This window comes from Coregonus clupeaformis, chromosome 1 (genome assembly GCF_020615455.1).
Source record: "Coregonus clupeaformis isolate EN_2021a chromosome 1, ASM2061545v1, whole genome shotgun sequence".
Classification (NCBI taxonomy): domain Eukaryota; kingdom Metazoa; phylum Chordata; class Actinopteri; order Salmoniformes; family Salmonidae; genus Coregonus; species Coregonus clupeaformis.
The window spans coordinates 42,560,041-42,576,003 of record NC_059192.1 but is presented as its reverse complement, the minus strand read 5'-3'; the positions used below and the strand labels follow the sequence as shown (position 1 = coordinate 42,576,003).

Sequence of the window (15,963 nt, the reverse complement as noted above, 5' to 3'; positions counted from 1 at the left end):
AACTAACATGACATCAGCAGGGAGGAGAAGGTGGCAAAGAGCTTCCTAGGGTTAGAGGCAGAGGCTTGAAATTTAGTGGTAGAAAGTGGCTTTAGCAGCGGAAACAGAGGAAGAGAATGTAGAGAGGAGGGAGTGAAAAGATGACAGGTACGCAGGGAGTCTAGTTTTTCTCCATTTCCGCTCGGCTGCCCGGAGCCCTCTTCTGTGAGCTCGCAATGAGTCATCAAGTCACGGAGGAGGAGGGGAGGACCGAGCCGGCCGGGAGGATAGGGGACATAGAGAGTCAAAAGATGCAGAAACGGAGGAGAGGAGGGTTGAGGTGGCAGAATCAGGAGTTCGGAGGGAGAAGGATTTAGCAGAGGGAAGAGATGATAGGATGGAAGAGGAGAGAGTAGCGGGAGAGAGAGAGAGCGAAGGTTGCGACGGCACATTACCATCTGTACATGTACAAATTACCTCGACTAACCTGTACCCCTGCACATTGACTCGGTATTGTTATTTTATTGAGTTACTTTTTATTTAATTTTATTTAGTAAATATTTTCTTAACTCTATTTCTTGAATTGCATTGTTTGGTAAGGGCTTGTAAGTAAGCATTTCATGGTAAGGTCTACAGCTGTTATATTCGGCACATGTGACAAATAAAATGTGATTTGACTTGATTTGATCTTGGTTTAGTTTTTAAAATATTGGTGTCCATGGTCCTAAACCCAGCCTGTGGTGTCCATTATCCTAAATCTAGCTGTCTGAAACCAGAAAACAGCCTACCAGACTGCGCTGAGGCGTCCACATGGTTCTAAAGTACACCAGTACCTCGCTTTGTATCACAGTGACAGCTTTCACTGTCCCTCCCAGTGAAAGTTGCGCCCCTGAACATATTATACTTCCATCTCGAGTTGTTGTTCCTTGGACAGAGTATCGTCTTCAGAGTCTGAGCTTGCAGAGAGGGTTAGGCATAGCAGTAATATCCGAGCAGTTACCTGCTCGCTTTTGACACACCCACTCCTTTCCACACGCCCATACTCCGGTCGCCATATTGGGACGCAGCTACCCACTTCTCAAAATGGAAACATGAGAACGAAGTGATTTTGGATGCATGGCAACGCGAGACTAGGGACTAGGTGGGAGTGTATGCACCTCTTGGTTGGATGCGATCCACCAATACAATTTAAAGAAGAAGTGCGTACAGCAGTGCCGTGTTTTAGGGCATCATACACATATTTTGCGCAGGTAGGCTGCCTAATAATAACTTATCTAGCTAGGTAAATTACCTTTGGAATGCCTTGGAAAACGGGCTTTTTTAATATTTGCAATACATCTTGCAGAGAAATTTTGTTCACCAGTAACCTAACGTAGCAGGCGCAATAGAAACTGATTCGCTATCTGCACATTTCTTAATTTTGCTCATTGCGCTTGTCAATCTGCGCAGCGCTCAGCTCAGGCTGACCCTTGTGAACATGGCAAACGCCCCCTGCCATGTGATCAACTCAGGAAGTAAATTGTAGATAGAACTTGACCTAGACACATGCCATTCAAACTGAGTTCTTTCTATATTTATTCACATAATGCAACAAAATATGTAACCTATACACCAATAATTCAGTGTGACTTTGTGGGTATTGCTTGTTCAAATGGATATTAACTTGCTTTATTGGAAAAACGAGGGAAAGGTGAATATCCCATCCATCAACGTCTATGAGCAATGAATAACATACATCATGCCTGTAGTAAGCCACATTATGCATATTTGGAATGATTGTTGATCTGAAGTGTTGTTTCAATGCATGGAAATTATTTTTCAGACGTTCCTCAGTCGACTACGCCTCTGGTTTAATATTCTTGACCCAAGTTCCTTGCTCAGCTCTGATGTGAGTACCCAGAAAATGTGACTTCTTATGAATTATTTTATTTTTTTGTAAGCTCCACATGTGACTCGATTGTGGAGAGAACCGTTAGCTGGATTTGAACTAGCCCTTGAACTAGCTCATGACTCTCAGTTCCTTTACGTTCACACACGGCCATATTTCGATGTTACAGCGCTTGTTTACAGAATACAGCGAAGACCTGTGCTAATTAGCTATCTGTAGTGCTGAGCAATTAGTGCTTTTTGAGGTCGGTTCGATTATAAAAGAATAGTCATGGTTTTCGGTTTAGATTATTATTAATTTTTTTGCATTAAATGCATTGTGCATTATGTAGATTGAATGCTGTAACAACACAGAATACAACAATTAATAAAAGACCCATGATGGTAGTGACTGCCCATCAGTGGTGGAAAAAGTACCCAATTGTCATACTTGAGGATAAAGTAAAGATACCTTAATAGAAAATGACTCAAGTAAAAGTGAGTCACCCAGTAAAATAGAACTTTAGTAAAGTCTAAAAGTATTTGGTTTTAAATATACTTAAGTATCAAAAGTAAATGTAATTGCTAAAATATACTTAAGTATCAAAAGTAAAAGTATAAATAATTAAAAATTCCGTATATTAAGCAAACCACACGGCACCATTTTCAAGTTTTTATTTATTTACGAATAGCCAGGGGCACACGCCAACACTCAGACCATAATTTACAAATGAAGCATGTTTGTTTAGTGAGTCCGCCAGATCAGAGGCAGTAGGGATGACCGGAGATGTTTTTGGGTGTCAGGGAAAACGTATGGAGTTAAAAGTACATTATTTTCTTTAGGAATGTAGTGAAGTAAAAGTAGTCAAAAATATATAAATAGTAAAGGAAATTACAGATACAAAAAAAACCTACTTAAGTAGTACTTTAAAGTATTTCTACTTAGGTACTTTACACCATTGCTGCACATTACTGCTTATCACTTATTAACAATTATTTATTCACATTACTTTACTTTAATACAATTTCAGTTGTGTATATTACATTTGTTTTATTATTCAAAGTAAATATGGTATACTTTTATGACAGCTGAATACCAACTATCAATCACTTAGATAATGTATTTTCAGAAACCTCGCAAAGCAACGGCTGCTCTAGATATCACCTCACGATCGCACATTCTTCTCTTCAGTAGCAGGCGTAAAATAAACACATAAAAAGAAAAGGAGAGCCGCACACTATGAGCTCAGATGCAATATTTTTGTAACCAACGTTTCGACAGCCAAGCTGTCTTCATCAGTCAAACACAAAAAGAAACACAGACCATACAAGTAGATGCGCAATGGAATATGCGCTACACTATGTAGAATATTGGCCTGTTGGAAACTACAACTCCCTTCTACATTGCACAGTTCAGGCTGGATCTGATTTATCTCTAGAGAAACGGCGATGTGCGGATTGAGCTCACAGAAAAAAACTGAATGAAGTGGAATTCACATAATTGAACCGACGTCGGTTTAAAAAACGAAATTTCGGTTAATCCCTCAGCACTAGCTCTCTGCGTCTCCGAACACCTGTGTAAACCGGAAGACGGATGCCATAAACGTGTTGTTACTGAAAAATACTTTCGGCTGCAACTGTGTTAAAACCAATGATGTATATAAACCTTGGATTGCTGATTCTATGTTTTGGCCATAGAGGCCTTGAAGCCGCTCCTCAGAAGGGCAGTCATCCATAGGAATGATTGGAATTCTACAGTATTTCATTTAAATGTTTCAAGGACAAAATTACATGTATATAAAAAAAATTGCTCTGGGAAAATCGAGCTCTGAACCGCATAGCTGTGCGCCTCCCAAATTTTGTAACAATGCAGAGGGTTCCGTATAGCTCTGTATAGCTCCGCATTGACATGACTGGTTGACGGTAGGTGGGGGCGGGAGGTCCTCTATAAACACACTTACTTCCTTGACAACAGCTCTGCTCCGGGAAGCCAAGAAGTATGAATTCTCTGACTTCTGTGGAGGCCGCACCGCAATCCGACGTCTGCAGTTGCTGTACAGCATTTATTGCTATGCGGCCTCCTCAGAAGTCAGAGCATTCATACTTCTTGCGCTTTGCGGATTAGAGCTGTTGTCATGGTAATTGTCAAGGAAGTGAGTTTGTGTTTATACAGGACCTCGCGCCCCACCTACCGTCAACCAATCATGTCAATGCGGAGCTATACGGAGCCCTCCGCATTGTTACCAAATTTGGGAGGCGCACGGCGATGCGGTACGGAGCTGGATTTGGCCTCCAGAGGCTCCGCAATTGTATCAACCCTCCGTACGGAGCCTCCGGATTGTATTGCCTGAGCAAGCATAAATTGGCTTTAAGCCTGTAGAGTAGACCAGTGGTTTTCAACTGGTGTGCTGCGGCACACTGGTGTGCCTTGAGGAAGTCTCAGAAAATGTATGATTTGCAGTATGGATCAGAAAAGTTTTTATCCCATCAAATTGTGCCACGGTTAAAAAAAGGTTGAAAACCACTAGAGTAGACTGTAGTAAACAGTTCACTCACACAGGAGGCCCCACTGTTTATGAGTCACATTTGGGGCTATGTCACAGATCTCTTTGGCTATGTGTTCTTGCTGCACAGACAATTTCAAGCACCATGATTTGTAGCTCAAAAAGGTGAAAAATGTATATTAAAATGAGGTTTATTTCTTTATTTCTCAGGCTGAAATAGAAAATGCCCACTCACTCATTGGAAGTGTGGAGAGAAAGCTGCATGATGAAAAGGTAAGCTAAAATTGCTAACAAGGTAAGATTTACAGTTTTTCTGTCATCATGGCAAATGTTTTCATTTGACACATTTTAAATCAAGTTCTGTTTCCTCTAGGCTGGAGATGCAGCATGGATGCTTTCTCTTGTAAGTGAGATACTACAACCAGCTAAATCTACAACCTGTACTAAATCTGGCTTGTACAGAAACAAACTGTCTGATATCCAGTCAGAGTGAATTGAAAAATTATAACATAATACATTATGGCATTTATTTTGATATCTTGCAAAGTTTTGATATCTCTGATTGTTTCTGCAGTCTTCTGTTCATGCTGGTACTGGTGCTATACTTCCAGCTGTTTTCCGTCCTCAAGGTACTATAGCATTAATCAAGTGAAATGTCTGATCGTAGCCTAGTTCTTTTCTCTGTGCTTTGTGTTACATTGGCTTTTGACTAGTCTTAGAAATCCCAGACCTAGGGCAACAAACATGGGTAACATTGTGGGAGGCAGTCTGTCTAGAGCAGGGGTCTCCAACACTGTTCCTGGAGAGCTACCCTCCTGTAGGTTTTTGCTCCAACCCCAGTTGTAACTAACCTGGTTCATCTTATCAACCAGCTAATGATGTGCTAGATTAGGGTTGGAGTGAAAACCTACAGGACGGTTCTTCTCCAGGAACAGGGTTGGAGAGCCCTGGTCTAGAGAGACAAGCTTTTGACAGAAAATAACAAGCACCACAAAATCATGATAACTTTTAACGGCGTCTTTCATTTTTATAGCATTTTTACCAATATCAGCCCCTTTGGTAAGTGTTTACAATTTTATTTCATGGTGTATCACTTTTTACTGTAAATGTTTTATACATTTTTTTAAATAATCACTCTAAAACTCAGATAGCAATTGCAACTGGTGTATTTCAATTTCATGGTTATTTCAAATTAATTGATAGAATCTTGTATTCACCACACTGTAATGGTTGATTAACATACTTTTCATTTTCCTTCAGGTTGTTGCCAGCTTTTTGCCACACAGTGGAGTCAAACCGGCTCTATTCTGGCAGGTAAGGGACTTGCAGATGATCACATCAACTGATATAATCATAACCAAGTACCAGTGGAGGCTCCTCAGAGGAGGAAGGGGAGGACCATCCTCCTCACTGAATTTCATAAAAATATATTCACGTCACCAAATAATGTATTAAAACACACTGTTTTGCAATGAAGGTCTACAGTAGCCTCTACAGCACTCTGTAGGGTAGCACCATGGTGTATCCGGAGGACAGCTGGTTTCCGTCCTCCTCTGTGTACATTGACTTCAATACAAAACCTAGGAGGCTTATGGTTCTTACCCCCTACCATAGACTTACGCAGTAATTATGACAACTTCCGGAGGACGTCCTCCAACCTATCAGAGCTCTTGCAGCATGAACTGACATTTTGTCCACACAATCAAAGGATCAGAGAATGAATCTAGTACTGAAAGCATAAGCTACAGCTAGCTAGCACTGCAGTGCATAAAATGTGATGAGTAGTTGACTCAAAAAGAGAGAAAGACAATAGTTGAACAGTTTTGAACAAATGTGTTTCTTTAAAAATGGAGAACCAAGAGAGAGAGAGCTAGCTATGTGTATATGTATATAGATATATATATATATATATACAGTGGGGAGAACAAGTATTTGATACACTGCCGATTTTGCAGGTTTTCCTACTTACAAAGCATGTAGAGGTCTGTAATTTTTATCATAGGTACACTTCAACTGTGAGAGATGGAATCTAAAACAAAAATCCAGAAAATCACATTGTATGATTTTTAAGTAATTAATTTGCATTTTATTGCATGACATAAGTATTTGATACATCAGAAAAGCAGAACTTAATATTTGGTACAGAAACCTTTGTTTGCAATTACAGAGATCATACGTTTCCTGTAGGTCTTGACCAGGTTTGCATACACTGCAGCAGGGATTTTGGCCCACTCCTCCATACAGACCTTCTCCAGATCCTTCAGGTTTCGGGGGCTGTCGCTGGGCAATACGGACTTTCAGCTCCCTCCAAACATTTTCTATTGGATTCAGGTCTGGAGACTGGCTAGGCCCCTCCAGGACCTTGAGATGCTTCTTACGGAGCCACTCCTAAGTTGCCCTGGCTGTGTGTTTCGGGTCGTTGTCATGCTGGAAGACCCAGCCACGACCCATCTTCAATGCTCTTACTGAGGGAAGGAGGTTGTTGGCCAAGATCTCGTGATACATGGCCTCATCCATCCTCCCCTCAATACGGTGCAGTCGTCCTGTCCCCTTTGCAGAAAAGCATCCCCAAAGAATGATGTTTCCACCTCCATGCTTCACGGTTGGGATGGTGTTCTTGGGGTTGTACTCATCCTTCTTCTTCCTCCAAACACGGCGAGTGGAGGTTAGACCAAAAAGCTCTATTTTTGTCTCATCAGACCACATGACCTTCTCCCATTCCTCCTCTGGATCATCCAGATGGTCATTGGCAAACTTCAGACGGGCCTGGACATGCGCTGGCTTGAGCAGGGGGACCTTGCGTACGCTGCAGGATTTTAATCCATGATGGCGTAGTGTGTTACTAATGGTTTTCTTTGAGACTGTGGTCCCAACTCTCTTCAGATCATTGACCAGGTCCTGCCGTGTAGTTCTGGGCTGATCCCTCACCTTCCTCATGATCATTGATGCCCCACGAGGTGAGATCTTGCATGGAGCCCCAGACCGAGGGTGATTGACCGTCATCTTGAACTTCTTCCATTTTCTAATAATTGCGCCTACAGTTGTTGCCTTCTCACCAAGCTGCTTGCCTATTGTCCTGTAGCCCATCCCAGCCTTGTGCAGGTCTACAATTTTATCCCTGATGTCCTTACACAGCTCTCTGGTCTTGGCCATTGTGGAGAGGTTGGAGTCTGTTTGATTGAGTGTGTGGACAGGTGTCTTTTATACAGGTAACGAGTTCAAACAGGTGCAGTTAATACAGGTAATGAGTGGAGAACAGGAGGGCTTCTTTATGAAAAACTAACAGGTCTGTGAGAGCCGGAATTCTTACTGGTTGGTAGGTGATCAAATACTTATGTCATGCAATAAAATGCAAATTAATTACTTAAAAATCATACAATGTGATTTTCTGGGTTTTTGTTTTAGATTCCGTCTCTCACAGTTGAAGTGTACCTATGATAAAAATTACAGACCTCTACATGCTTTGTAAGTAGGAAAACCTGCAAAATTGGCAGTGTATCAAATACTTGTTCTCCCCACTGTACACATTTATTTTTTTACTTTCATTTAGCTAGCAAATACAGCTAGCTAGTTTAGCCTACTCAAACACCCAGCTCACAGAGAGTGACGCTATGTTAGCTAGCTGGCTATGGCTATCCAACACTGGAACTCTTCCAAGTCATGGTAAGCTTTTGGTTTTATGAATTATTGCCACCGGGGCCTGCCGGTATAACTGCTAAACTGCTTGGTGACTGTACACTGTACTGCATGATTGTAGCGGGTTTACTAACACGTTAGTTCTAGTAGCTATATTGACTAGCTATGACGTTAGCTAATATGGTGACAACGATGTAGGCTGTGTGTAGCGGTTATGATATGAAGGTTTGGCTTGGAAAGGTTTTTTCGTCTGGTCAGCTGATGTGTTGTGCACTGAAGTCCACAAGCAAAGGGAAAAGGTGAGAAGAGGAGAGCGCGTAGATGCGAGAAGGAATTCTACAACGAGCAAAATTATCTTGCTGTTTATATGTGGCTGCTATGAAAGTGAACTGTGTTTGCGTGTGATCAGGGGTGTATTCATTCTGCCGATTCTTTTGAAAAACGTTTCTTAAATGGAAGCAAATGGAACAAAACGGGGATAAACATACCTGAATCTGTCCAATAGAAACTCTTGTTTGGAACTGTTGGACTAATGATTACACCCTTGATCAGCTAGATGCAGGCTAGAGTATGCAAGGCAGTTTTGAATGTGTCACTGTCTGTCACCTTGATTACTAAAAAAATTCTCTCCACCTGTGCACCTACGTTGTGAACTTTCATTCATAGGCTAGGTTGTTGCAAACTCATGATACAGTGAGGGAAAAAAGTATTTGATCCCCTGCTGATTTTGTACGTTTGCCCCCTGACAAAGAAATGATCAGTCTATAATTTTAATGGTAGGTTTATTTGAACAGTGAGAGACAGAATAACAACAAAAAAATCCAGAAAAACGCATGTCAAAAATGTTATAAATTGATTTGCATTTTAATGAGGGAAATAAGTATTTGACCCCCTCTCAATCAGAAAGATTTCTGGCTCACAGGTGTCTTTTATACAGGTAACGAGCTGAGATTAGGAGCACACTCTTAAAGGGAGTGCTCCTAATCTCAGTTTGTTACCTGTATAAAATACACCTGTCCACAGAAGCAATCAATCAATCAGATTCCAAACTCTCCACCATGGCCAAGACCAAAGAGCTCTCCAAGGATGTCAGGGACAAGATTGTAGACCTACACAAGGCTGGAATGGGCTACAAGACCATCGCCAAGCAGCTTGGTGAGAAGGTGACAACAGTTGGTGCGATTATTTACAAATGGAAGAAACACAAAAGAACTGTCATTCTCCCTCGGCCTGGGGCTCCATGCAAGATCTCACCTCGTGGAGTTGCAATGATCATGAGAACGGTGAGGAATCAGCCCAGAACTACACGGGAGGATCTTGTCAATGATCTCAAGGCAGCTGGGACCATAGTCACCAAGAAAACAATTGGTAACACACTACGCCGTGAAGGACTGAAATCCTGCAGCGCCCGTAAGGTCCCCCTGCTCAAGAAAGCACATATACATGCCCGTCTGAAGTTTGCCAATGAACATCTGAATGATTCAGAGGAGAACTGGGTGAAAGTGTTGTGGTCAGATGAGACCAAAATGGAGCTCTTTGGCATCAACTCAACTCACCGTGTTTGGAGGAGGAGGAATGCTGGCTATGACCCCAAGAACACCATCCGTCAAACATGGAGGTGGAAACATTATGCTTTGGGGGTGTTTTTCTGCTAAGGGGACAGAACAACTTTACCGCATCAAAGGGACGATGGACAGGGCCATGTACCGTCAAATCTTGGGTGAGAACCTCCTTCCCTCAGCCAGGGCATTGAAAATGGGTTGTGGGTTGATGGGTATTCAATTTTTTTGTTGTTATTCTGTCTCTCACTGTTCAAATAAACCTACCATTAAAATTATAGACTGATCATTTCTTTATCAGTGGGCAAATGTACAAAATCAGCAGGGGATCAAATACTTTTTTCCCTCACTGTAGGTATAGGGGAAAATGTGAGTATCCTGTAGTAGCCTAAACCTATCAATGTTACATTGAGTTGCGTAAATTGAATATAAATGACAGTCATCCAATATGCTGTAATAGAAATAAGGCCATGCTCCTAAAAAAAACAAAAAAAAATGGCCTCACTCATCTTAAACGTCACCGACCGCCACTGCCTGGTACTCAATACTGTTCACTAATGAGATAAATATTTCTGTAGTTTTTGCTTCAGAGTTACAGCGCTGGATTCAATCATGCAAACAGAAACACATCTTCTGACAAGGTAAATGGATAAGAAATTAACTTATTTTCACCCAATTATATCTTCCCCCTTGCTGTGCCCTGTATTTTACTGGTGTTTTGTATGACGTCAGGGGATTAATGTATTTTCTCCATCAGGGGATTAAGACATCTTTGAAGCAGGGTCTGTTGATTGTCGGATCAGTTGCATATGCAACATGTGCAGGGGTGAGTAATCACTACTGGGGAAAAAATGTAATGTATTTGGTTAATGAATTACTTGTCAAACAGAAGAGTAGATGATGGCTGTCAGAGGCTGTTTGATCATCAAGATGACACTAGGTTTGACTTTACCTGTTTCAGGCAATTCCTCAAATAGTCATACAGCGACTTAGCATGAGCAGCCCAGCTGTCCAGATGTTTTTTAGGTCCATATTACCAATTCCCCTCTCAGGTAAGTGCTAAGGATTTGAAAAACTATTTGCACTGAAAGTAAGTCTGATCTGGGACATCAGGATACCGTTACAAAGAATGATCAAAATACAAATTTTAGATTAACATTGTTACCATTTCTGTCCAGAATCAGTGCCCCAGTCTCTGACTCTGATTGTGTCTTATGAACAAAGTACTTGTTGATAGATTTATTGATCAAAGTGTGTTTGTTTCTGAAGCCATTATCCACATTTTTGGATAGGGTGGTGTTCCTTCTCTCAGATCTGTGCTTTATCCCATAGCCTCCCTGGCCTATTTCAATGTGGTCATTGTCAGAAGTGAGGAGTCCGAGAATGGAATCCAGGTGTTTGATTCCAATGGGAATTCTGTTGGAATCTCTCGGGCAGCTGGAGCAAAGGTGAGAGGAAAAAGTTACTTAAGTCAAATAAAAAGGCATCAGCAGGCTCTTAATATACCTTTGTTAATGATTGCTGACATGTTTCCTGGTTAGGCTGTGAAGGAGACTGCTCTCTCCAGAGCTGCTCTGTTAGGCACTACAGCTGCTGTTCCTAATCTTCTTATTTTCCTCTTGCAAAAGTAAGTCACTCGTCTTGTGCTGGGGCTGTATTTCCCACTATGACCTATTCAAGTCTTTGAGTACATTGTTACGATATCATAAGGTTAGCTAATCTGTTTATAAATAGTTGGTCAAACAGCTTTGTTAATATTGCCTATGATATGACTAATACAATATGTGCTTTAATCAAGCAACATCTAGCTTGAAATCAGAAAAATAATGATTTCTTTACCTAAAGCTATGAACAAATTGACCCTATTTTCTGTCATTTCAGGGCAAGGTTTCTGCAAAGGAGCCCCCTGCTGGTGGCTCCTATACGTCACATCAGCACTGCGATCGTCCTGGGCCTGATGATCCCCGTGTCCTTCAGTCTCTATCCACAGCTTGGAACAGTAGGACTTAGATACATTAAATTAATACTGCTTTTACTGTGCACTTCTTAAAACCCAATCAGACTGCAACTCAACATTTTATTCTTCTGCTTTACAGATCAAAAAGGAAAAGCTGGAAAAAGAATTACAGACTGCAGCTGTAAGTGGTGAACTATTCTACCACAGGGGGCTCTGAGGCACCAGCAAACAAATTCTGCAGACTGCAATGTGGGAGCAGGAACACTTCATTGAGTGGGCATCACAAGAAGCAACCTTTTCAAGGCCACGGGATGCAGTTTATGGAATATGCACTGTTGCTTCATACACAAGGATGATGAATTGAGTCATTATTAATTACAAATTGATAAAGGACAGTCCATGTTTCGATTCAGTTGAATTTAATAGTTGCAACTTGTAAGTGGATGTAAATTAACAATGCACTGCAAATTAATTGTAACCGTGAGTTTGTATAGCAAACAATGCCCTTCCTCGTACAGCTTTTTACAGTTCACATTAGTGATTTGGTTTGCAAGCTTGATCTTACAAAAAAATATAAATAATAGAGAGTAACCATTATTTATTTGTTAAACATTTATAAGTAAAAATAAAATAACTTATGGATTTTCTTGATGGCACAGATACTTACATGCATTTTTAGAACAAATAGGATATTACAGAAATTTAAGAAAATAGATAGTTGAATCTCCTAAAACTAGATGAGGACATACACTACCGGTCAAAAGTTTTAGAACACCTACTCATTCAAGGGTTTTTCTTTATTTTTACTATTTTCTAAATTGTAGAATAATAGTGAAGACATCAAAACTATGAAATAACACATATGGAATCATATAGTAATCAAAAAAGTGTTACAAAATTCAAAATATATTTTATATTTGAGATTCTTCAAATAGCCACCCTTTGCCTTGATGACAGCTTTGCACACTCTTGGCATTCTCTCAACCAGCTTCACCTGGAATGCTTTTCCAACAGTCTTGAAGGAGTTCCCACACATGCTGAGCACTTGTTGGCTGCTTTTCCTTCTCTGCGGTGCGACTCATCCCAAACCATCTCAATTGGGTTGAGGTCGGGGGAATGTGGAGGCCAGGTCATCTGATGCAGCACTCCATCACTCTCCTTCTTGGTAAAATAGCCCTTACACAGCCTGGAGGTGTGTTGGGTCATTGTCCTGTTGAAAAACAAATGATAGTCCCACTAAGCCCAAACAAGACGGCATGGCGTATCACTGCAGAATGCTGTGGTAGCCATGCTGGTTAAGTGTGCCTTGAATTCTAAATAAATTTACATTTACATTTTAGTCATTTAGCAGACGCTCTTATCCAGAGCGACTTACAGGAGCAATTAGGGTTAAGTGCCTTGCTCAAGGGCACATTAACGTCATTTAGCAGACGCTCTTAGCCAGAGCGACTCACAAATTGGTGCGTTCACCCTATAGCCAGTGGGATAACCACTTTACAATTGGGGGGTAGAAGGATTCCTTTATCCTATCCCAGGTATTCCTTAAAGAGGTGGGGTTTCAAATGTCTCCGGAAGGTGGTGAGTGACTCCGCTGTCCTGGCGTCGTGAGGGAGCTTGTTCCACCATTGGGGTGCCAGGGCAGCGAACAGTTTTGACTGGGCTGAGCGGGAACTATGCTTCCGCAGAGGAAGGGAGCCAGCAGGCCAGAGGTGGATGAGCGCAATGCCCTCGTTTGGGTGTAGGGACTGATCAGAGCCTGAAGGTACAGAGGTGCCGTTCCCCTCACTGCTCCATAGGCAAGCACCATGGTCTTGTAGCGGATGCGAGCTTCAACTGGAAGCCAGTGGAGTGTGCGGAGGAGGGGGGTGACGTGAGAGAACTTGGGAAGTTCTCTCACGTCACATGAAAACAAAAAGTCTATCCAGTAACTAACAATAGCTGACAGCTTTCCAGGGAGGACAGATATCCGTTATGCCTCCACCCTTGGCAATCGGTCTACTGCTTATCAAACTGAGGACACAAGGCTAATTTTTTTATCAGTTCTCCCTCTCATCTGACCAACACCCAAACATATGAGAAATTCCTTATATTGCAATATCCAAAGATATTAGTTCAATTTTGGCACTTTATTAATAAGAATCGACAACACATTGTTAAGATAATTGATTAAAATGATATTTACAATAACATGAAACTACATATTTGTCATGCATCTCTTACTGTAATTCTGAAATCTAAATAAATCATGGTTCTTGAGACTTCAAATTAATCTGTTAACAGTCTTAAAATAAACAATTGGATTGCTGAACTATATAATGCTAGGGCTACGTGATTTATTAGACAGTTTACGACACTGCAGTGCTTATATTCACAGCCAATACATTCTGCACCTGGGGAACAAGACAACCATGCTCTCACTTGTTCATATAACAGTAAGACAAAGTAACTACAACCAAACACTGTTACATCATGAGTGTTCAATGGATTAGCCCTATTTCACATATTGCCCATAGCACCATTATCATTTTAGGTAACTGTTGTATTATTGTCAAAACAAGACTTTACAATAAAGAAAATGTATATCAATTTTTTTTCTGTCACATTATGACAAGTAGGCTTTTAGTATTGTTAAGAGTCAGGAACGCAATAGTGTGTGATACCCAACACCTGAGTTATTCCCATTCACCATAACCATTAAAATGTCACTGTGGCATTTTTGTGGTTTCAATTCCCACAATATGGATCAATATGGGGACAAAATGTATGAAATTTGGCTACTCATCAAACTAAGCTGGCATACAACAACACAACAACTGAATTTGATTAAACTGACATCAAACAGCTATAGCAGGTAGCTACAGTACATTATACTAGTTGTGTAGTATAAAAGTACATTTTTGCATTTTGGCGACTGTTGTCCCCACAATAAACCAAATCAAAACCTTATTGAATGCAAGGGCATGGTTCTTTCTTACTGCAACATACAGTGCATTCAGAAAGTATTCAGACCCCTTGACTTTTCCCATGTTTTGTTACGTTACAGCCTTATTTTAAAATTGGTTAAATTATTTATGTTTCTCATCAGTCTACACATAATACCCCATAATGACAAAGCCAAAACAGGTTTTTAGAAATGTTTGCAAATGTATTAAAAATAAAAAACAGAAATACCTTATTTACATAATTATTCAGACCCTTTGCTATGAGACTCAAAATTGAGCTCTGGTGCATCCTGTTTCCATTGATCATCCTTGAGATGTTTCTACAATCTGATGTCCACCTGTGGTAAATTCAATTTGAGGACATGATTTGGAAAGGCACGCACCTGTCTATATAAGGCCCCACAGTTGACAGTGCATGTCAGAGCAAAAACCAAGCCATGAGGTCGAAGGAATTGTCCGTAGAGCTCCGAGACAGGATTGTGTCGAGGCACAGATCTGGGGAAGGGTACCACAAAATGTCTGCAGCATTGAAGGTCCCCAAGAACACAGTGGCCTCCATCATTCTTAAATGGAAGAAGTTTGGAACCACCAAGACTCTTCCTAGAGCTGTCCGCCCGGCCAAACTGAGCAATCGGGAGAGAAGGGCCTTGGTCAGAGAGGTGACCAAGAACCCGATGGTCACTCTGAGAGAGCTCCATAGTTCCTCTGTGGAGATGGGAGAACCTTCCAGAAGGACAACCATCTCTGCAGCACTCCACCAATCAGGCCTTTATGGTAGAGTGCCCAGACGGAAGCCACTCCTCAGTAAAAGGCACATGACAGCCCGCTTGGAGTTTGCCAAAAGGCACCTAAAGACTCTCAGGCCATGAGAAACAAGATTCTCTGGTCTGATGAAACCAAGATTGAACTCTTTGGCCTGAATGCAAAGCGTCACGTCTGGAGGAAACCTGGCACCATCCCTACGATGAAGAATGGTGGTGGCAACATCATGCTGTGGGGATGTTTTTCAGCGGCAGGGACTGGGAGACTAGTCAGGATCAATGGAAAGATGAACGGAGCAAAGTACAGAGAGATCCTTGATGAAAACCTGCTCCAGAGCGCTCAGGACCTCAGACTGGGGCGAAGGTTCACCTTCCAACAGGACAATGACCCTAAGCACACAGCCAAGACAAGTCTCTGAATGTCCTTGAGTGGCCCAGCCAGAGCCCGGACTTGAACTCGATCGACCTGACAGAGCTTGAGAGGATCTGCAGAGAAGAATGGGAGAAACTCCCCAAATACAGGTGTGCCAAGCTTGTAGTGCCATACCCAAGAAGACTCAAGGCTGTAATCGCTGCCAAATGTGCTTCAACAAAGTACTGAGTAAAGGGTCTGAATACTTATGTAAATGTTATTTCAGTTTTTTATTTTTAATACATTGCAAAAATGTCTAAAAACCAGTTTTTGCTTTGTCATTATGGGGTATTGTGTGTAGATTGATGGAAAAAAATGATTTAATCAATTTCAGAATAAGGCTGTAA

The 15,963-nt window shown here is 41.3% G+C and overlaps 1 protein-coding gene across 1 annotated transcript; it reads left to right on the top strand.

Annotated features, from left to right (window-relative positions):
• The first annotated feature begins 1,481 nt into the window (after positions 1 to 1,481).
• On the top strand, positions 1,482 to 11,896 carry sfxn4 (sideroflexin 4). Its single transcript, XM_041898612.1, has 14 exons — positions 1,482 to 1,669; positions 1,802 to 1,867; positions 4,560 to 4,622; positions 4,723 to 4,752; positions 4,924 to 4,978; positions 5,383 to 5,408; positions 5,610 to 5,663; positions 10,123 to 10,185; positions 10,302 to 10,370; positions 10,506 to 10,596; positions 10,877 to 10,992; positions 11,086 to 11,171; positions 11,426 to 11,543; positions 11,641 to 11,896. Exons 1-14 carry the CDS (start codon positions 1,631 to 1,633, stop codon positions 11,716 to 11,718), a joined length of 954 nt encoding a protein of 317 aa, XP_041754546.1. The 5' UTR covers positions 1,482 to 1,630; the 3' UTR covers positions 11,719 to 11,896.
• The last annotated feature ends 4,067 nt before the right edge of the window (positions 11,897 to 15,963 follow it).